A 22903-nucleotide genomic window follows, 5' to 3' on the forward strand; every position below is an offset into this window, starting at 1 on the left:
TCAAAATGTCCTTCATTTTGTGATGGAAAGGTATTTAGAGCTCTCTCAAGGTCCGTATTCTGACCTTGTCTAATGTTGCTCAAAAGCCACAGCTGAATAGTTATGGAGTGGAGAGGGGGAATGAAATGGCACAGTGAGTTCACCATCCAGTAGCATTTAACAGCTACAAGTCTGGATCCAACCTCTCAAAAGAGAAATTTTTTACTACAGACCCCCAGCTTAGTCACTGATTTCAATGAAGCAGTCTCTTCTCAAAGGAAGAATGTAAGTCTCAACAGCATGTGATGTCCACATGGAATGCAGCACCTTGTGTTATATGCAGGAGTAGGAGTATTGCCCAAACCTGTGACAGTCACCCTGAAGGTGTAATAGATCCTTGTCTCTCTTTTTTAGGATCCTGATGTGATCAACACTGAGCTGCCCGTGGAGTGTAGCCCTGCTCCAGAGGATGAAGGGAGTATGGTCATGCGCCCAAACATTTCCAGTGGGATAGTGCCGCTGCTGGTAAGCCCTTCTCTCACCCCTCAGACAACACCTAAGACACTAGAATCCCACCATGCTGGGCACAAACTTGTACAATGTCCACAAGAGCTACTGGTGGAGAACCTGAGCAACCGGACTGCCCGAGGACCCAGCCTGCCATGCCTCAGTGATTTCAACAGTGGGTCATGGTTCCAGCAGACCCCAAACCAGAAGCTGGAGCTCAGCAACCCATCCACCCACAGACTTAAAAACAAAACAAAAAATCTTTGGAACCCAACATATGGATCGTGGGTGCTAGAGAATATCTGTCACTTTAGCCCCAGCTCCAAGCTCAAAGCAAATCCAGAGCAGGAAGATTCAGGCTTTGATGGGAATTGCAGTTCTCCCAGCTCTCGGGCATCTCCAGCATCTCCAAGTCAAAGTAACTGCCCTCACCTGGATATCAGTGGGATTGAACTGGTGAAACTCCAGACGTTCCCCTGTGGCAATGTAAATTATGCTTATGATGACCTGTGCTACAGTGCTGAGCACCAGCCACCAGCCTTGGCAGAGGTCAGAGCAGCTGTGCTAAGGAGCTCCAGTCTGCACAGAGATGAAAAGCCTTTTTGTAAAAAAGAGAAAACATCAAGAGAGAGAGACTCTGGTCTGTCTTTGTCAGATGACCTGAGTGTTACTCCAGTATAGTAGAAATGGTTCTTCCAAAGATCAGGGAATGTGTGTGTCTGGAAGGACTGCTTCCTGTTTCACTAACTTCCTCCACTTTAGTTCCATCAGATGGGTGAAGTTTCAACATCAGCAATGTTCTGCTTCCTCTGTCTACCTGCTAGATCCCAGATTGTTAAAGACACTTGCATTTCTATCTCTGTCCTTCAAATGTGTTCCATTGAACCAGTTTAGAAGTGGGGAACAACGGCATTGTTTGTCTGGTTCAGAATGCAGTTCCTAAGGAAAGAACTCCTTTTCAATCTGCTCAGGTGAAAATAAGTGGTCCTACCATCCAGCTGCAGTATTTGGATGGAAATAATGACCAACACAGGTTGGGTTTCTTTCTGAACCAAGAATCCAAAAATGTATGCTGTGCCAGCAGCAACCAACTTGCAAAGGCTGCTACATTCCTGAGAGCTTTTTACAGCCCTGGTAAATTACTAATGCTTATACACTATAAGGGAAGTAAAAAAATAGCAGCCACATTTGCATCTGTTTTATTAGTAGACCTTGTGGAAGCTATTGCTCAAATTGGAAGCAGTAGGAAGAATGAAAAAAAAAAATCAGGCTCCTCTGAGCATGTGCTTTGTAAACAAGCAATGAAGAGGAAAGCATTTACCATTAAAAAAGTAGTAGCTGGTGGAGCTGATAATATTCCTTTGAGTAGTGAAGGAAATGTGCTACTTGCCTCATGGTGCTGCTTTCCTCACAGCTCCTGGCAGGTGTTTTTTCAAGGAAGGGTGAGCTGTATGATGAGATATGGACTGTCTCTCTTTAAATGGATTTTACTTAAAAGGAACTTCATTTTTGTAAGTACTTTGATATTCAGCGTTAATTCTCTGTGCTGTGTTGGTAAGAACTTAGCTGAGGTTTCTGGGTAACAATCTAGCATTTGGTACGCTGGAGTTCTTGGTTTTAATATTCTGAGTTAGAAAGTAATGCAAAGGAGAGGAATAGTGAAGGGAAATCTAATGCAAACCCCACTTAGGGCGTTCTTTTTACAGGAAAGTAGAATAGCTCAACCATTTGAGAAAGCTAAAGCCATGACTCGGCTTCACACAGCTGAGCAGGTAGTAATTGTTCCTTGCCTTGCAAGTGCAGACTTGCTTACAAAGGTAGTCATTTGTTTCCAAGACAGCTCATTTCTAAGGCTTTCTTCAGTTGTTTAGGATCTAAATTCATGTTTACAGATTAAAACTGCAAAATAAGGAGACTGAAAAGGCAAATAATCTGGATTAAGTCTGAACAGTGTTGGAAGCACTCTGTTCTGTTCTTGTACCACTCCTGAATGTCACACCTACAGTGTGACCTACAGGGGCGAATTACATGCTGTCGTGTGTATTCAAGTTGTGTAGTGATATGCCAGTTGTAGACTTCTCCAGTTCCTTTTGAGGCAAGAGGTTCACTGGTATATGCTTTATGCTTAGTGATCAGCTGCATGTACAGTCTGAAGGTGTGGTCTAGCAGGTGAGGGCTTGCTTTGACCACACAGACTTATTGTCCTTTACATCAGTCAGGGTGGACACTACTGAGCTGTGGCAAAGAAAATCACAGCATGAAGAGTCTGAATCCATCCTCAGTGAAAGGCATCTTCAGCACAGGTTTACGCTTTATTGGTCTTTTTATCTGTTCCACACTTTGTATAGTTTTAGGCCTTTAACTTTAGAATGGACAGTTTTACAATGCCAATTCAGAGCAGACGTCAAGAGGATCGGAGCAGACTCATTTCAGTGGTACCCAGCAACAGGACAAGGGACAACAGGCACAAACTGAAACATAGGACATTCTACCTGAGTATGAGAAAAAAAACTTGTTTACTTTGAGGGTGATAGAGCACTGAAACAGGTAGCCCAGAGAGGCTGTGTAGTCTCCTGCTCCAGAGACACTCAAAACCCACCCAGACACGATCCTGTGCAACCTGCTGTAGGTAAACCTACTTGAGCAGGGAGGTTGGACTAGATAATCTTTGGAGGTCCCTTTCACACCAATCCTTCTATGATTTCCAGACGTAAAGGGTGATGATGATCACCTATCAGCAAAGACCCATATGGTGTGGAAATGATTCTAACTCTATGGTGTATGAGAAAAAAAACTTGTTTACTTTGAGGGTGATAGAGCACTGAAACAGGTAGCCCAGAGAGGCTGTGTAGTCTCCTGCTCCAGAGACACTCAAAACCCACCCAGACATGATCCTGTGCAACCTGCTGTAGGTAAACCTACTTGAGCAGGGAGGTTGGACTAGATAATCTTTGGAGGTCCCTTTCACACCAATCCTTCTATGATTTCCAGACGTAAAGGGTGATGATGGTCACCTATCAGCAAAGACCCATATGGTGTGGAAATGATTCTAACTCTATGGTGTTGTAAAATGACAGATGGTCAGAAGAGAGGGGTCACTCTGTGTGGGCCAAATTTCAGTAGAAGTGTGGGGACTGATGGGCTTAGTGACCAAGGGAGATGAATAACCTTGCCTCATGCCCTTCCCATTTCATCTTTGCTTTAGCTCTCTAGCTTCCCTCACATTTAGCTCATTGCCTGTCCTGTGTTATATCCAGGAGTTGCTACAGCCCAGTTAAATGAGGCAGAAGAGCCCATTTAGTAGGAAATTTTTGCATTCTTTCCTCTTGCAAAGGCTAACATTTTTGGTCATATTTCAGACTGGCCACCTCTCGACCATGCTAGTCAAAAATAAATGCATTTACTTTTAACTAATTGGAATTTCATCAGTTTGTCCTTACCTTTCAGACTGTATTACTTTTATGGTTCATACATTAGTAGATTTTTTAACCCCAGAAGATGACCTCTCAAACTTTCCAGCAGCTGTGACTTCATGCCAGCAACTTGGTCCCTTCCTCCCTGAATATGACAAGGCCACAGCAGAGTGCAGTGATCCTGGTCCAGCTGCAGTGATGTGATGCCAGCTCACTCTTCAGCCCTTGCCTGTCCTGAGCAGAGCACTGATGGTCAAGGCCATGCTTTTGCAGGCCCATTATCACGCTGCTTTCAGTTCTCCTTAGCCATTAGCAGGGGCTGGAAACTGGTGGAAATAGGAATGAAATACTGGCTTGTTCAGAAGGCATGGGAAGTTAACTATACTACCTTCTCTTCCCAGAGATTTTAATGAAGTGGCAGACAGACAGTTCTTCATTTTTTAAATTATTATAAATACCCCAAGACTGCAATGAGAAGCAGGCATGATCTCTACTGTCCACATAGTTACCCAGCCTGAGCTACCACTGCTTCCCCCTGAAGCACTTGCCTCAACATAACTCACAAATTTAGAAAGGCCAGTAGTGCTAAAACCAGGGAAGCTATTGAAAAGTGAAGTGAGAGGAGAGCACAGGTCTATTACCAGTGCCATGGGCAGTCTTGGCTACAGCTATGCCTTCACTTTAGAAATAGTGCATGTCCAGCAGATTGGACAAATACCGTTTTTATTGAAAAGCTGCATCAAGGTACTCATTTACAGGAATTACATAGACAAAGCTGCACTGAGACTGAGCAGACTTCTATCCTGACCAGGATCTTATCCCTAAGAGTGATCAAGAGTGGGGTGTTGAACAGCCACTGTAAGATTATGTCAGAGGGATGTCCTGGACTCCAACAAGATTTGAGTTAAGCATATATTGATTATTTATTTCCAAGACAGACTCTGATGGCTTACAACATTATTTATCTCAGGGCTGCACTGAGCCAGATGCAGTCTCTTCTAAAAAGACAGGACATAGAGATGCAGGTACCAAATGGGCACTAAAGAAAGAGGTAGGTATTTTTAAATAATCTGCATTAGCAACCTCAATCGTCTTAACTCTCCCAAATGGAATGATCTTCTGTTAGCATATTGCCGTGAATCTCTTACTTGTAACAATGTTTTTTTAGATGCTCTTTAAAAACCCTCACAGATAATGAATTTTTAATTAGTATCTTGGAGGAAATAATGCTAATATTGGTCCTGTTGTGAAGTTGAATGTTACATACTGTAGAAACCATTTTATCTCAAAAGAAAAAATAACAATTGCAGTGATACACACTACAATCTTCAGTCCTTCAACTCTGAGACTGAAACTTATTGTTTGAACAATCAGAGATTTCATAGTGCTCAACTGCTAGCATTGCAAAACATAATTTGCGTGAAACTACTTTGTATTAAGAAGACATTTTTAGTGCAGCACAAATGAGTTAAACCCATAGTGTCAAAATTAGATTAATTTGGAAACTGGAAGCCAAAACCCAATTTTGTTTCCTAGAGGAATGACATGAGTTGGAGATCTGGGATTAATTCAGTTCCATAATCCATGAGAAGTCTTCCACTCACTACTTCCCTACTGCAGAATCAGCCATTTATAAGGTTGTTATAAATTGTTCTTCCTGATAGTTGTCTGTCTTTTAACATTACCAAATTGGTTTTGTAATTGTATGTATATAGTTGGTTTTGACTGTGTTTAGCATTAATACTTTATGTTGCTTCACACAAACTCATAGTTACATTTTAAAGAAGGGACTGATTAACAGAAGATGAAACAATAATGGAAATTTCAATTTGTCTTTCTCTGCTTTTTCACATTTGTCGATAGTCCTGCCTCTCATTTCTTTGTAATCCTTGCTCTCCTCAATATAAATGCTTTGCACCTTCATTTTTTAAACAAACACATTTTTTAATTGCACAGATTTAAGGTGACGCCCCTCATATCAAGCCTTTTCCTGAGCTAAGTTATCAGTTAATTTGCCTATGGGCTGGTGTGCACCAAGAAACCTTTCCAAGGGTAATAAAATAGTTACAGGCTTTTGCAAATTTAACTTCACCTTCAAAACTCTCTCCCTACTTTCCTGAAAAAGAAGAAAACGCTGCTGCTAGGAATACGTTTTCCCCCACTGTATTTGCATCTCCACAGCTGTGTCAGAAAGGGACCAGATTTCCTTAGAGCCTTGAGCTATGTGAGACAGTTTCTCCTGTAGGCATGGCTGCGCTCTCTCCTCCTGGCTGTCCACCCTTCTCAATCCCATGCAGAGACCTTAGTGATACCATGCCTAACATCTTCCCATCACGGCACACAAATGCAAAATCACGTGAAAAGGTTGTGATTTGTCATTACTCCTGACCAAGGCAGTACTTCTTCCAACTTACCTTTCTGGTGACTACTGTACATAAGTAGATAGAACACCTGCTTCTATGCAATTTAAAGCTAGTCAAGTGCATATTTCTATATTTGCAACACAAAATAAAGAGACGCTAATGGTGGATATTTGTTTTCCTCTTTTATAAGTACTCTTTGCACTCTCTCTGTGGTAAGAGTACACTCTCTCCTGCTGAGAAGTGCTGCCAGTCCTAGAGAGTTGAGTGCTTCTTCTCCATGTCCACAAAAAACTGCCCAGGGGAACAGTTTAGTGCTCTGAGTCTGACAAGTGCCTCGTGCACTTTTTTTAAAATACGCTGTAAGCTATTCACTGAGATTTCTGAGACAGAGCTTACCTTGAAGGAAGCTGACAAGCTTTGTGTGAATCAGGTTCTAAAGGTAGCAATAGGTTTTAGAACCAAGCTCCACCAGTAGGCTTCTGGTTTTGCTTTAGCAAGTAGCAGATGGTAAAGGCTAAAAGCAGTGAAACATACCATTTTTCTCGCTTCCCTAAGGAAATTCTTGAAGAAAATATATTATTCTCACATGACCAAATCACAGTAGATGTTTTTTTCCTTCAATCTGATTTATTTAGTAGCATACACACTTCAGAGTAACAAACACTCATCCAATACAGTCAATGTCAGCATTGCATTGTAGTGTTCAGAACGGATGCATGTGGATGATACATGCCATTTGATCTCAGTACCTTAAGAATAACAAATAATAACAACAGCAATAAAAAAAGTAGCAAAAGCCCTCTGAGATACATTGAAATCTTTCCCTTCAACAGGAACTGGACCAGACATTAAGTTAATACCTCCCTGTACAAAGTTTAGAGGGATTTAAGTTTTACCAGTTTGATTAAATTTCAGCCAAATTTACATCTCTGTGGGGCCTCAACATCCATAATTTTTAAACTTATCCAATCTATCTCTGTGAATTTTTTCTATATTGCACCTTCCTCCAAAGAATCTCACAGCAGCTTGCAGGCAATAATAAAGGACACCCTCGCACCATTCCCACGAGGTAAGTAGGTCTATTCCCATCTGCAAACTAGAACAAAACAATGCCTAGGCGATGCCTTTTCCAAGGCTAAAAAAAAACCAAGTCAATGATGAAGCTGAGGGAGAGAAGTCCTAGTCCTACCTCTTGATTCACACAGGAATGCAGCAGCTACAGCACTGCTGCATCTAACTAACGAGTTTAAGGATCTTGGAGCCTAAGTCAGAGGTCATCTGTTCAGCACCAAAGTGCATCTAGGCCAGCATCTCTGACCCTGCTGTGGAATCACACATTCCCAGTGTCTCCAGAGTGAGGCACTATCTCAGCAGAGGCATAAATGAACAACATTCTGGACTTGCATGTGAACAAATCCCTTGGTTACCATGCATCAGCTCCCCCTGTGTTACATGCCTGTGCATGTGCACCATGTTGACCCTCTGGTAAATATAAGCTTATTCAACACAACTTACCCCATAAGTGAAAGAAGGCCATGCTGCTTCCTCACACTAGAAAGTGTGTGTCCATAGATAGGTGTTCTGGGCCACCTGATGGAAAACAAGGAATCTAAAACCTACCCTGGGGTAGTTTGCTCCTGAGCTCACAGCCTCAGCTCCTTAGAGCTCCAGTGCTCAGCTAAAGTCCTACACTTGCAGTTTGCTATGAAAAGCTGCCTCCTTCTCTCCTTCCCCATAACAGAAACAGATGATTGTGATTTCTTTCTTTCTAATCTCTTAGCAAGACAAAGAGCCATTTCAAAACTAAATTCCTAGAATTTATACCATCTAGAATGAGTTTCCAGATCAGTGTCTGCTGTAGCAGAGATTTTACTTTTTCCCTGACATTTCCAGCTACTTCAGTGGAATGAACCTTCTCCATGTTTTCTCCCAGGACCATGTACTGCACAGCCAGCCAGGTGCTACCAGGAGTTGCTTTCTTTGAAGCTATGGATAACACATTGTTCCAGTTCTCCTTTAGAAATGGACAGTCATTCTAAAAGTTTGTCTTAAACTTTCAACTGACTGTTGAGGACCAGTCTCCACTGTTTAGATCTTCCCTCCAGGAAATAGGTTACATTGGTGCAAAAGATCCACATATGTTGTAACAGAAGAAAGAAATTTACCTCTGAAGATTAATTAGGCAAACCAATGATTGAATTCTGTCTTTATCTTATTTCCAACTTTTATAATTCTTTTTAGTTATGGTAGGACAGCTTGCAATTGCAGTCTCATAAAACAGGCAATGTCATTGAAGTCCTGCCTGTGAGACCTATTTACATGGCATTGTCCTTAGGCATTGCTATTCACCTTAGGCACTGCTATCCATGGCTTACCTGCTGGCTGCAGAAAACTAGAAATACTTTTTTTTTTAACTATGGAATTCACTACAGATTCATTTGTCATCTCACAGCAGTTCAAAAGTTAGAAGGCATCTGTAATGATATAATCTGTGCAGTCACTTCAAAAAAACCTAATGTAAACACTCTGAAACTTCTAAGTGAAAATTCACTAACATGCTACCATAAATATAAAACAGAGAAACTCTGGAAGGCCACAGAAGTTGTCTGAATTTGCAGTGACCTGCAGAAATAATTACCAGTTTCAGACAACTTCTGGTTTAAGAGTAAATATTTCCACATGTCATTACTTCCTACAGAATACCTACTCTACATCATCTAACTTTTACATCACAACCAAGCTTCAATTTCAATACTCCTGTTTTCTTTAGAGTTTATGAAAAAGTAATTAAATCAGACTGATCTTATAGTACGCAAGACACTTTAGTGTGTTACCCAAAGTAACTCCTTTTAGAAATAACTTAAGCTAATTACAAATATTGCAGATTTCATTCCAGATCTGGACTCTAAAACTCTAGGTTTTTTTTTTTTTTTTTGGCTTATGACAGCAACTGTTATTGAAACAGCCATTTCCCAAAAGTGGAGTCACCTTCATATATCCAAAGTTCTCAGACTCTTTACTGAGAACAGGACACCAGCAAAAGACGGGAATTTCTGATCAATGTGCATTACTACCTCTAGATATGAAAAGGGCTTTAACCATCAACTGGTAATGTAACTCTTACCTGCATTGTGAAAACAACATCTCCACATGATTGACATTAAAACCTGGCAGGTGAGTCAACATGTGACTAATGATAATATTTATACTGCCAGTATGTAAAAAATTGTTCCAGTGACTACAGACAACCAGTGGAGAAGGTATGTGAAGCCATTGCAAGAAAACAATTCAATCTTTCTTGACTTTAACCTAGAAACCGAATTTGCTGTGGCTGTGCCTGGGTTACAGCAAAACAATGAAGCACTGATCATCCTGTGATTCCAGATGGGGACTATAGGATGCAATATATTGGCATTCCTTCACCCAAACTGCCTGGAGTTAACAGTTGATACCTTGGAGGAATGATGCCTGGGAATTATCTCATCATTGTGTAATGCCGTGAATGCATAAACACAACCTCCCTGATTGCTGTGCCACTTTATATGTGTAAGTGGCAGCATCCTATTTGAGAACAGGGACATGGCCAAGAAGTCAAGTGCATTTACAGACAGTCAAATCATGATCTTAAGAGATCACACTGGCTGCTGACTACTAGTGTGAGCATGTAGATAGGGATTTTATCTTCAAAAATAAACAAGCCTTGGAAAAAAAAAACTTAGTTCCCTGACTAGTTTGTGAAAGATCATTAGTGATTTTCAGAGCTGCAGTTCAGTTGCAAGAAGCCTAACTCTCCAACTTAGTAACATATCCAACAGCTCACTCAGTTGGAAAGTCAATGTTTTTGGAGATAATAGGCTGCTATTCTCTCCCTAGCCACTAATCTCCTGAGTGGCTACAGAAAAAGCCAAGGCCTTTCTTGAGATAGAGGCAAGGCTAGGGTCAGGCAAGGGAGAAATGGCTAACAGCAGTTAGCCACATCAAGCCACTACAAACTGCTGTCTCTCTTTGCTCCCAGTTTCTCATGATTATCACCCATTTACACCTTGCTCACTCTGTAACATAATGCAGCAGAAGTTGTTGGTCCTACCTATAGTGTACACAGGAGCAAGAGCACTTGGAATTAGAGAGGAAAAAAACACAATCTGGTTTCAAAACTATGCAGTTCCCTGAAAAATCATTTTTCCTGCCCTGAGTTCCCAAGTATTTGCCCTGTTTCTCTAAGAAGTAATCAGGAGTCCCATTTTGCCAGAAATCATAATCATTCTGGCTTACCACACAGACCTCTTGACTCATGCTGATGTGATTCCCGAGTATGGAGATCTTCATTCTCTGAGGATCAGTCTCAAGTTAATCTGGTGCAATACAAACCAATCTGGAGTGATTCATTTAGGTTCATAGAGGGCAGATGCAAAGTAACTTTGATCACTGACTGCTGGGTTCTGGATGCAGCTCCCTCTGCACTGACAACCTCAGGAGTTTGGAGTTAAAGGTTTCCTTCTAACTGAGTTTCCTTCTACTTCAGTAAAGCAGAAAGTTACAGAGAAGCCCTGCAAGTTTTGTGCCTTTCTCAACTCATCTTTCAGTGATGCTTTCCAAGATGCCAATCAAATTGTCCAATCCCAACAAGTACCCATCCTCCCTGTTGCCTTCTTGCCAGGGGATCCTGTGATCCAGTGTCTGCCCATCAGGAAGAAGGGTGGTCTTTCCAAAATCGATCAGCCACACATTGGCATTCCCACTGCCATCATGTACAAAAAGTAGTGAACTTCCTACGACCTGGAAGACAAATCGAGAAAATGTAGTTAAAAATACATCTTCAGCCTTCTCCCACCAATTAACACTTCCTGCTAAGAAGATAATGTCCTCATCTCGTCTGTGACCCAATAGACTTTTGGGCTGAACTTAGAAATTGATGACTTAGATGCTCCATTTGCATAACTGTATCAATCAGTAAGGTACAAATGGGAGGGTAGATAAGAAATGGGACTCAGTAGAAAAAAGGAAGAAAATCAATTCATCTTACTTAGCATCAGGTCTCAATTTGAGCAATTCAGCAAAGGCCAATAACTCTTTTCAAAGACAGATCATGACTCATGATTAACAAAAATATCTCTACTGATAAGAGAGCATCAACAAGGTAAAATAAAACATCTAATCTCAAAATCTTGAGCAGTTTAATAAGCACACACAACAATGCTAATTATGCCTTTTGCAAAGCAAAGCACACAGAGAACAGAAAACAGAAAAGCAGACAGCAGAATTAAATGGTATTTCAACATCAACCCATTATAAGTAATACAGCCTTCATTGTCAAACTGCAATTGAATGCTCCTGTACCAAATGCAAACTTCCATGATGCCATTCCCCTGTAAATTCCCACTGGAGCACATCCAAGTTAGAGAAACCATATGAAACTGGTACTAACAAACTATTTCATGCAGTGGCCCAGAGCTGTAAGTGCTGGGATGTCATAAAGACAAGAGGATTTATTATTCCTCAACTAGTTTAATCTCCTGTATCATCATGGTGGAGGCTTTGTGGTATCTGTGTTGTCAACATGTATTAGCTTTCTTCTACAAAACCCCATCTACTCATACAGCAGGCTGTTCTGAATTACACCTGAATGAAGAATCAATGCACCTCCACAGCTCACCTCATGCCGCTTGAAGAAGTCTGAGGATTCCAGAATGACATTAATTTCCTGTAGACGTTTGAGGTATTTTTTCTGGAGGGAGAAAAAAAACCCAAAACAACCCATAAACATTTCATTGAAAACTGAATAATCTGTTTACAAGAGTCAATATAATTAAGAGATCATATTCATTTTAGGCTAGAGGTCCTTCAAAACAACAGGTTCATAATTTAAAGTCAATCTGTAAATACATTTCAAGCTTTCATAGTGAATTAACAGACCGGAGTTCATCTGCTGCATGCATTATACCAAGCATATTTATCTGTCTTGATTTGGATGTCATAAGGTTTTCTGCAACTGTTTTTTTTCTCTATTTAATAAAGAGAAAAAGTTTTCAATTAATTAAAAATCTTCCACTTCCCCAAAGTGAAAAGAAAGAAATTGTGTTAGTGAAACAAGGAGCTTCAACCATGGTGGGGGCAGAGGGGGGATAAAAAGAATCAAGGCCTAATGTACAAAGCTCTAGAGCAGATTTTGAAGGCTGCCCTGAGCTACCAACCACGCTTCTCCTGAAGGGCTAATCTGCCTTCATAATGGCTTCCACACTGCAGCAAAACATTACAGCATCCTTTGATGTTCCAAAGACAAGAGACATGTTATGCCATCTACCACATGCCTGTTGTGCTACCCATGAATTAGCACACAGGAATTCCTCTTTGAGATGAGTTTCACACATGGGAACACAGCTAGTCACCAATCTCACTTCCTGCCTCCACACTCTGGTTTTATCTTCTCCAGACTGAATTCCCAAATCACAAGTTTTCCTGCCAACACAATCCATACTTAGATATCACCTATCTAATGCATCTAACACCCATGACTGAAGCTGATGGCAAGCCATAAGTTAGATAGTTTGAATGACATTTTGATAGCATGAGGCGTTTGGGGTCAACTCATGGCAAGAGCTGATAAAACTGGTCTCAGTCAACTTCTCACCCCACCAAATCCCCATGTCCACCCCATCTCCTGAGAGCTACTGGAAGTCAAAACCACTCACCCCCTTGGTATTCTAATTCCTATTTCCTGTACCAAAGAAAGCATGGCCCTGAAGCAAGAGCATTGGTCCAAGATCAGTGCACCTGAAGAGTTCAGACTCACCAGAATAGTTGTGTTGCCCTCAATGAATTCTGCAAAAACCTGTAGAACTTGCTCCTGTGTCTTTGTTGTTTTGAAGTTTGTGTTACATGTTCCATCCGCCTTCTGCACAGAACCGCACACAGAGAGAGATTATTTATATTGCACTCATATCATTCCCCTCATCACTCAGTCCTCTTGAACCAGCAACAGCTCAGCCCTTGCTAACCAGATGAAAGTAAGTAGCTGAACAGGAAGAGAAACCAAGCAAGAAGAGAAGAGACACAAAAGCTGATTGGATAGCTTTAAATGGCACTGGCAGTTCATTTCCTGTTGCGTACAAGGAAAAAAAAAAAACAAAGAAAAAAAAACAAACCAAAAAAACCAATTCATGATACTACCAGCTTGCAGGAGGGTTTTCTCACATCAGTGCTAGCAGTGCAAAGTTCAGTGGGGCAAACCACAGAGACCTCTTTGGGTGTACTCTTGTCTGGCTCATGAAACCCTGGCTGAGGGTGTGAGGGAACATTTTCAAAACCAATTTTACTAGTCCTTTTAGTTTGGGGGTTTCTTTTGGGTTTTGGTGTGGATTTTTTGTTGTTATTTGGGTTTTCTGTTGTTGGTGGTAGTGGTTTTTGTTGTTGTTTCTGTTTTTCAATGGGAAATCAAAGAATCACAGTTAGGATTCAGTTCCAAATATACCTTTGAACATAAAATATGACCCAGAAGCCACAGAACAGAAATCTGTTGCAGACAGGAACAACTTGGGATTTGCAATGCTAGCAGTGACAAAGCAGGTGAGTGAATTTTGGCAAAGGACAGTGCAGGCATGCTTGTTCCAAGTGTGTCCTGGAGAAATACAGAGTATTTTTGTGCCAGAAATAAGATTCAGTACAGAAGCATTGTGCTACTGAAAGAAACCAAGTATTTTTATATTCTTCTGGAGCTACAAGCAAATAAGAGCAGTGCATTAATTGGAGGTATTTGTAAACACAGAATATATGAATATGCATGTCTCCAAGAGCATCCCTGTTGCTTCAAGAGACACAAATAGGAGATTTTAGGATTTGCGTGTAAAATACAGCAATTATTACAACTGGTAACAAAAATCCACTAAAAGCCTGCAAATTGTTTTCCTCTCCATTGTTTAAGTCCTATCCTTCATTTTCATTGTGAGTAAATCAGCAGGTCAATAGAATGCAGGTCAATAAAATATGTAATCTCCTACATGTTAAGTCACTGTACCAAAATGACAAATTCAAGTCCAGTCTCAGCAGGTGAAACACTATTTATTCCACAGCTGAACTTGGTTTCTAATGTATACATGAAAAAAAATTCAATAATGCTAAAACTCGAGATCTCGCATGCAAGAGAATTTTATTTCAAGGCTGTTGGACAGATACAAGTGCCGCATGTCAGCCTGCCTCTGAGATGTGCAAGTTATGCCAGAGCAGTTCAGCAGGTAGGCAGTGAAAGTTAGAAGCCATCTGATCTGATGTGTGATAATACTCAACAGTACACAGGAATTTGAAACTTCATTTCATACCTCTTCACTGGAGCAAGGTTGTTATAAAAATAATTTCTCCCTATGCTGCAGATTGTAGAGCAATGTCTAGAATAGCTGCTTGGTGTTTGTTTCCTTTCTAACTTTTCATGTTGGGACAAACTAATTACTTGCTTCCCTTTTTAACACTTTTATGATTCTTCTCTTTTCCAGTGGTTGGCAGGAAACACAGTTACTGTCTGTCTTTACTTGCTGTAAACAATATCCAGAGTTTGAATAGCACCACCCCAGTATTATGTACTGATCCTCGAGAGGCACTTGCCTGACTCACTCCTTGACGTCTTACCTTTGCTAAGGACTCCACATACAGTTCTGCACAGCAGAGTAGTCTGTCACACAGTGCAGCTCGTGAGCCAGTTGCAACACTTCTTTTTAGATGTGACAGTGACGTGACTCACCAGGGTGGGTGTCACAGCTCCATAAAATAGTGCTATCCATCTTAAACCATTGGGTCTTGCTCAGAGCCCTCTGCAGACTTCCCATAAAGGGCTCTGGGTTAACTTAATGGATTCACAAAGACTTATGAAGCAAATCTGATATCCTCCTGGGAAATGGCTATTCCTGATCTACAGCTAAAGGAATGGTACCAAAGGAAAAGGTAACTTTTCAAACTGCACAGATATTCGCTGACAGAATGGGAAGACAGAAATCCCAACTCTCAGCCCCAGGCATTAGCTTCGTATTATAGAGAAAATGTTTGCAATGCCTGGCCTTCAGGCATCCTCTGCCAGAGAGGAAATGTGCATTTGGAATCAGGAAGGCACAAGCTACTGAGCAACAGGTTCCAACTGTAGGGAAACCAAATGGTTCAGAATATTTTTGATAGGAGGAAATGTGACAAATCCCATAAATAAAATTTACTTGATTTCAGAGATCCAGAAGTAGGGCAAGGATAAGAAATGCATCAACCTAAAGATAAAAGATACCCTACTACTGCAGGAGTGCATATGGTGAATCAGATCTCATTTATCAGCAGCCAGTTCACAGAAGGGCTTATGATTTCATTTTCTTTGCTTTCAATTCTTATTCAGGCAGCCAGGGGGTAGGAATGACTAAACCCAACATACCTCATCAACTAACTCCAGGAGTTATCAGTTCAGTCAGGGAGAACCTCCCCTTGTTCCCATCAACCACTAGCTGGTACCACTGACTCTTGCAGGCTTTCTTACCAAAATTGGGATCCCTGCAGAATGGCTTTGCTTTTCTGCAAAAATATAGAACTGGATGTACAGTTCAGCTTCAGTGGAACAGTGTAGGGAATACTGACTACCTGTATTGCCTGAACAATTCAGTTGCTGCCACATTTTCTCCATCGAAAAAAAAAATCTTAAAATGATACCTACATTCCTTATAACAGCACAGGGAGATAGAGAGAAAGGGAATGTGCTCCAAAGTACTTCCTGTACTTAGTCAAGGATTAAGTATTCATTCTGTGCAGTTACAGATGTGTCTCCACAGAGGGAAACTCTACACAGCCTGTGTATCATACTGCTCCTACCTCTGACATCCAACAAACCCACAAAGAATAAGTCAGAAGGTTTTTCTGAAGCTCCCATGTTCTCCCTTATCTCAGTCACTCTCTGAGACTGGACATCTTCATTCACCAACTGTCTTTCCAAGAACACCATGAAAGGCCTCAAGATCATATGGGTTTCCGATTCCATTACACAGAGGAACATAAAAAGATATAAGTTGTACAGGAATAAAACAGGTATCTTGATAACATCATTAGCTGGCTAAAGGGCAAGACAGGATCCTGTGTTTTGGCTGGACTGGAGCCAGATCATCTACTCATCTAGCACTCAGACAGCTCCTGCATGAGGATGCCTGTGTCTAACAGCCAGGAGTGGGTGGCACAGCACACAAGGGGCCAGGACCACATGAGCTTGGAGCCCCAGTTCCAATATCACAGCAGGAGAATCTGTGAATAAGGAAGGGAGAAGACACAAAGTGAAGGAGATAAGAAAGAAGTGTTTAAAGAGCCTCTGTTCATCAGCACCACAATCTTTTATACCTTATTTCTATGTGCTTGAATTGTGATATGGAAAGAAAACTAATCCAGGTTCTGGAGTGGTGCAGTTGACACACATGAAGGATGGGATGCCATCCAGAGGCACACAGGCAGGCTCAAAGGTGGGCCCATGGGAACCCCATGCAGTTCAAGCACAAGGTGCTGCACTTGGGTCAGGGCAGCCCCCAGTATCTATCCAAGCTGGGGGATGAGCAGATCAAGAGCAGCCCTGCTGTGAATAGGAGGCTGGATGTGACCCAGCAATGTGTGCCCACAGCCCAGAGAGCCAGCTGTGTCCTGGGCTGTACCCAGAGCAGCATGGCCAGCAGGGCAAGGGAGGGGATTCTACCCATCTCTTCCTCTCTCATGGGACCCCACCAGCAGTGCTGCATTCAGCTCTGGGGTCCCCAGCTCAGGGCAGACATGGAGCAAGTCCACAAGCAAGGACCTGTTGCATCAAGTCCAGAAGAGGCCACGAAATTGATTAAATGGATGGGAAACCTCTTCTATGAGGAAAGACTGAGCAAACTGGTTTTTTTTCAGCCTGGAAAAGCCTTTGAGGTGATCTAACTGTGGTTTTCCAGTACCTGAAGTGAGCCTACAAGAAAAAGGGAGAGGGTTTTTTTTACAAGAACAGGCAGTAACAGGACAAAGGATCCTTTAAAAGTGGGAGTAGGTTTAAAAAAGGTATTAGAAAAAGATTCTTCACTGCAAGTGGGGTGAGGCACTGGAACAGGTTGCCCACAGAAGTCATGGAAGCCCCATCCCTGGAATTGTTCAAGACCAAGTTGGGTGGAGCTCTGAGCAACCTGGTCTAGGTGGAAGGTGTCCCTACCCAAAGCATGGGGGTTGAAACTACATGATCTTTAAGGTACATTCCAACCCAGGCCATTCTATGATTCTATAAAAGATAAGTAAGTAACAGGTAGGAAAGAAAATTGCCAAGGTTCTACTGTGGCTATAAGGTAGTATCCTAGGAATGATACAAGGACACAAACTTATCCATCAAGAACAGCATATAGACTTGGCTGATGGAGAAATTTCATTTTGGATTGTTCTGGCTTTATTCCAGCTCCATCTATATTGGATCGCAATGTATTTAAAAGGAACAGTGGTTTCCTTGATCCCAAGAGTATCTAAGCAAATGCTTTTAACATGCCTTGCCAATAAACATAACTGTAACAAAACCACTTTACTGTGATTCACTTGGAATAAATATGTATAGTTCCTGGGTAAAAAAAGTAATTGCATGCAGAGAGGGAGTTAATACTTCTGTTCTGAATTCCTCCTTACAACAGTCTTATTTTCATTCTATCTGCACTGCGTACCTCCTTGAGTCCTTCCTGTAAGGTCTCTGTAGTTGACTCAAATATGGCTGATGTGTATTTGAAGCTTAAATTCATTGACACTCTCTGTTACAGTTAGATTGAATGCATTAGAACTGCAATAGAGTGAACTCTGTGGTTTCAATTAGTGCATTTTCACATAATCCTTTGGAAAAGCTGCCTACTGATGTGCACAAGCTTTTTGATTAATCAACACATCAAAGTTCATTCAGCAGGAGAAGGCAGAGGTGAAACAATTACCTTAATTCCTTCAATCCTGAAGCCCAGGTTGGCACTAGAGCTGATGGTTTCTCTCCACTGCATGTACCGGGGTTTGGTGACAGCATGCTGGGCATTCTCTTCAGCCGTGGGAGCAAGAGGATCCACTTCAATCATTTTCTTGTACATGTCCTTACGCAGCTTTGGTTTCTCTCGTGCCTTAGTCAACTCTTCCTCCAGGTACGTCCTGAAAATATCACATTCCCACACACATCCTTAAGGACTTCCTTAACATTTCTTTTTACAGCTCACAAACTGTCCTTAAGAAACAACAACCAGGAAAATAAGCCTTATCATTGCCCCAGTTTTGCATACAGGGAAACCAAAGTACACAGAGCAATGACTGTGCAGGCATATTTAGTGAAACAGCCCCAGGAATCACAAATTCTAATTCACTTCTTGTTCTAACTATACGTTTACTTACAAGTTATGATTATTTCCTGGTTACAGAATAGGAGGAAGCTGAATTCCCACTGTGCCATAAAATAGAACTGCATTTTCAAAGGACAGGTAAAGAGATCACTTATAATGAAATAAAAAAACAAATAGGGCTATTGAAGACTTACTACATTCTCTCTCCTCAAAAAACTTTAGAACAGTCATGAACAATTTTTTTAGGCCTCTGAAAGATTAAGTTTTACTTAATGCATCTCAGTGAAAGACAGAATAACTCTTCATATAGAAAAAATTAGAGTAAAGCAGATTATCGGAGTAGTTCCAAACCATAGGAGGTAACTAAGAACAGGAGGGTGAAGGGACACAAAACTTCCACATTTTGCTCTTATCACTCAATCTGTTAATCCAGTAGCCATTAGAAAGGCACTATTCATGTTTTCTACATTCCACTGGGTTCCTGAAGCTTGCACTTTGTCAAGTGCTTGAAGTTTACTTTCTTCATCACAGAGTAACAAACCAGGATGGCACTTAGGAGATGATGTCACTCACTGCCAGAATGACACCTACTTTCAACAAAATGTGTACCGTTGCAAATCCTTCTCCTCTTTCTTCTGAACATACTAGTGCTATATCTTTCTAATGAATTTAAAATTTTGCATCTATTTGAAAAGGCGTATCTGTACTCCTGTAAGTAGAGTAACTAATTTATGACAATAACTCTTGAGCAGCTGAGCTGACACCTGAAAGATTACTATGACAGCTCATACTTCTCTGTACTGTTACCTTACTCCAGGATCTCAACGAATCTCTATCTCTTTGTTATGCTTAGATAGTATTTTTGATGTTTTCGTCTTAATCACAGACAACGAATGGAAAAGAAAGTTGAGAACCTGGAGAACAAGAGATGGCAACACCTCAAGATGTCAGAGTAGGGAAAAACACAGGCCAGTCCTGTGCAAATGGTTGACTCTTTAAAGAAAATAGCAATACCAGCAAAGACTCATTCAATAATTGGAAATGGGCTTTCACACAGTTATTCAGTCATTTGCATTAGGAAATGGAAACTTTACTTTGTGAGGCTTTCTGAATCACTGTGTATGCAAGGATTCAATGAAATGGCAGTGAATAAATCCTGTCATTTTTTCCCATGATTTATCAGGCCACTGCAGAGAAACTTTGTCTTAAATCACCCCTGAACATTTCTTGATGTGGATGGTTTTTGAGGCTATAGATCAGTTAGTTTTCAGAATCCATGTACAAAGTGGCAATAATGGGGCCATATTGTACAAGGTGACTGTGAGCATGACCACACCTCCCCCTTCCTTCAAATGCAACAAAAGCACATTCTTTCATTCATCCCACCTGATCCCCATCTTGCAGTCCATCACACTTGGCCCTTCAAAATCAGTAAGCAAGTCATCCAGCTGGATGTAGCTCTCGCCATCTCTCTCCACCACACCATGGAAGCAAGGGACGCAGGAGCGTAGTGGATCTTTCATCAGTCGCTCAAAACACTCCTTTTCATTCTCTGAGAAGCGTTTGAGAATCTTCCCACTATCAGCTGCCTTGAAATTCCCTAAAAAAAGAAAATCAAACACTTGCTGACAAGATTGACAAGCAAAAAAGAAAAACCCCTTCCCCCACCATTCCAGTTTCATCTATCAGTCTCATGGCAGCAGTTAAAAGATTTCCCCTGAACAGATAAGATGCTTTCCATAAAAAATAAAACACATAGGACAAACAGTTGTTAGCAGTGAAAGTCCGTTTGGATACATTCCCATGTCAGAATTTATGGCTTTAAGGAGTGCAGTTACTTCAGGCCATTGGGCTGTTTGGATTTTTTTCCATGCTAGTCTTTTAAACAGTACTATACTCACTAAAATGCACAGGAAGAAGCCATGTGCCAGAATTCATTAATCCTCTGACAGTCTATTTTAAAGCTGCATAACACTGCCAGCACTGGCTTTGTCCTTAATCCTCACACAGGGTATACACACCTGCTGAGCACGGCCCCACAGAGGCAGCACAGTCAATAAGTGATAGTTAAACAGTCAGAAACAGCCAGAAGCCAAGCACTGCCCTTTTTACACAAACACACACACACACAGTGACTGCGCCTTTGTCTGCCTGCAGGTATTGCCTCTCCTCTGGAAACCTGCTTATCTGCTAATGCCCTGCAGGTACAGTCTGGAGGGTGACAGTGCTTTTTACAGCCCTGTGTCTGAATGGTATCCAGGACAAATGACATCTGCAGAGGCCACAATTAGCAGTAACCAGCCTCCACCTGTCCGGAGTTTCCACTCTCCTATCCTTGCAACCTGCCAACAGCATCTGGGGAAAGAGGCACCCTTTAATTTAGACAAAACAAATTTGTCACCAAATTAGGAGCTTCATTAACCCTGGGGATAACATTCAACCTTTACCACAGCAGGATCCTTCAGCCATTGCAAACCAGTTCTTCTCTGACAAATCCTAGAACAGGCACTGCCTCGGCAAAAGGGCAAGGCTGGTAACAGCCCAGGTTCTAGTTCGGAAAAAAACCTCATATCAGAGAAGAACAGCTGCAGAAAGGATGGAGTAAACCCAACCACAGAACACTGCTAAAAGGAAACTGGAACAGTATCTCTCCTGATCAGCTTCTATTAAACTCTTAACTCTTCTCTTCCACCCTACTATATCAGTCTCCAGAAGGGTTATGATTACATGACCAGTGCCTCACTCCACACAGATGAAGCCAACTCCACACATCTGTGACAAAAACTGCATTAAGACTGGGTCATCTTGGCACTTTGTGTGATACAAATCAGACCCAACAACAACACTGTGCAAAATGCAGCTACTCAATTTCTGGGGCTCAGTAAATTTCCCAGCACAGCTTTGAAGTGCACCATATTAGGGCATCAGCATACACAGAGGTGGTTCACGTACTGCATTACAGCACGATGCAGCGTGGGTGCCTGCCCACATGTGTACTAATAAACCCCCACTAGCACTGCGCAGGAATTATATGAAGCATCAGAGACACAAACCTGATGACTTCTCTTTGTTGTTTTTTTGCCTTACAAATGAAACTAAGCCTACATCAGGAGCACACCTACCAATTTCTACAGACACAAAACTAGAACCAACCGAGCTGCTCCTTGCACTCATAGAGTGAACAATGGCAGACTCACAATGCAAACACATGGGCAGCAAGGCAATTTTCCTATTTGTTTTTCATCCAAGGACCTACATTCAGATGAGGGGTTTGGAGTGTATTAGAACTATTGTCCTTTCCAGGGCTGAAGAACATACAGGCATGAACAGTAATCCTTCCCTCTAAGGAACTAACTACTGGCTACTCAGTCAGGAAAAATGATCCCATACTGCAACCAACAGCACCAGACAGATTAGGGCTTTAGCTCCTCAGCCTCTTGTTTCCCTCTAACAAGTATTTTACACAGATCACCTAACAAGCCTGGCCCTTCTCCAGAGTATGACCATTGCTTCCCTGCTTATCTCAATATTCAGGTATATCACTCCCACTTCCCTACCACACCACAACTGAAATATGTTTTAGGTCACAGATTTGTGTGATATTGCCTGCTTCATTTTTACCTGAAGTAAGGAAGGAAACAGAGAAAGACTGTTCTCTATGTTGAAGTCATCCTCACTCCAGAGACAAACACTCTGAAGATACCCCTCTCACCTGTATGCCCAGCCAGCTGCACCCATGAGTAGCGTTTCTTGAAGGGGCTGATTACTGGTAAGTTAACCATGGTTTTAATTGTATGCCATGCCTTTTTCTGGAAAAGAAAAGAAATCTTAAGTTGGGCAAAAGCTGAAATCCTGACATGCCACAAATGTATTACACAGCTTCATGCACATGGAATGGTTCCTCACTAATGTGTAAGTGCTCAAAGGTGGAACCACAAAACAAACACTATCGTCATTGTTGGAAAAATATGCACACAAACCCAAGAATGGACAAATAAAGATAACGCCCTGCCTGTAAGGAGGAAAAAAAAAAAGTCATACTGCACGTCACAGGCCTGTTCTTAGCCACACCTCGCCCTCTGTGTGTGAGTCACACAGTATGTGGACAGCAGATGCTGAATGAACACACACATGCACACATACGCACATTGAAGTTTCCATGAGACATGCACATAAGCTGCTTGTCGCTGTCAGCAACACTTCCTTTCCCAGAGAACTTCAGCATCACCTCATGATTAGCAGCTTTCCCCGAGTCAGCAGGTAAATCCTACTGTGACACCTGCATAGAAAGTGCATCTCTAGTTGGACACGGAGCTCACACAGG

The 22903-nt window shown here is 41.6% G+C and overlaps 2 protein-coding genes across 3 annotated transcripts in view; one reads left to right on the forward strand and one right to left on the reverse strand.

Moving 5' to 3' along the window:
* The window catches only part of LTK (leukocyte receptor tyrosine kinase), a 90027-nt gene extending 86779 nt beyond the window's left edge, over nt 1-3248 (forward strand). Inside the window, exon 29 of the mRNA XM_021533465.3 lies at nt 394-3248. Within this exon, the coding sequence (XP_021389140.3) occupies nt 394-1167 (774 nt within the window). The 3' untranslated portion in view covers nt 1168-3248. The remainder of the gene's footprint in view (nt 1-393) is intronic.
* A 3609-nt stretch (nt 3249-6857) lies between these two features.
* The window catches only part of ITPKA (inositol-trisphosphate 3-kinase A), a 39403-nt gene continuing 23357 nt past the window's right edge, over nt 6858-22903 (reverse strand). For both annotated transcript variants that reach the window (XM_021533471.2, XM_021533470.2), the window contains 6 exons: nt 22292-22388; nt 19966-20179; nt 18190-18394; nt 13053-13154; nt 11916-11987; nt 6858-11038 (listed from right to left, as the gene is read on the reverse strand). In XM_021533471.2, coding sequence (XP_021389146.1) covers nt 10835-11038; nt 11916-11987; nt 13053-13154; nt 18190-18394; nt 19966-20179; nt 22292-22388 — 894 coding nt within the window. In that variant the 3' untranslated portion in view covers nt 6858-10834. The remainder of the gene's footprint in view (nt 11039-11915; nt 11988-13052; nt 13155-18189; nt 18395-19965; nt 20180-22291; nt 22389-22903) is intronic.

This window comes from Lonchura striata, chromosome 6 (genome assembly GCF_046129695.1).
Source record: "Lonchura striata isolate bLonStr1 chromosome 6, bLonStr1.mat, whole genome shotgun sequence".
NCBI lineage: Eukaryota > Metazoa > Chordata > Aves > Passeriformes > Estrildidae > Lonchura > Lonchura striata.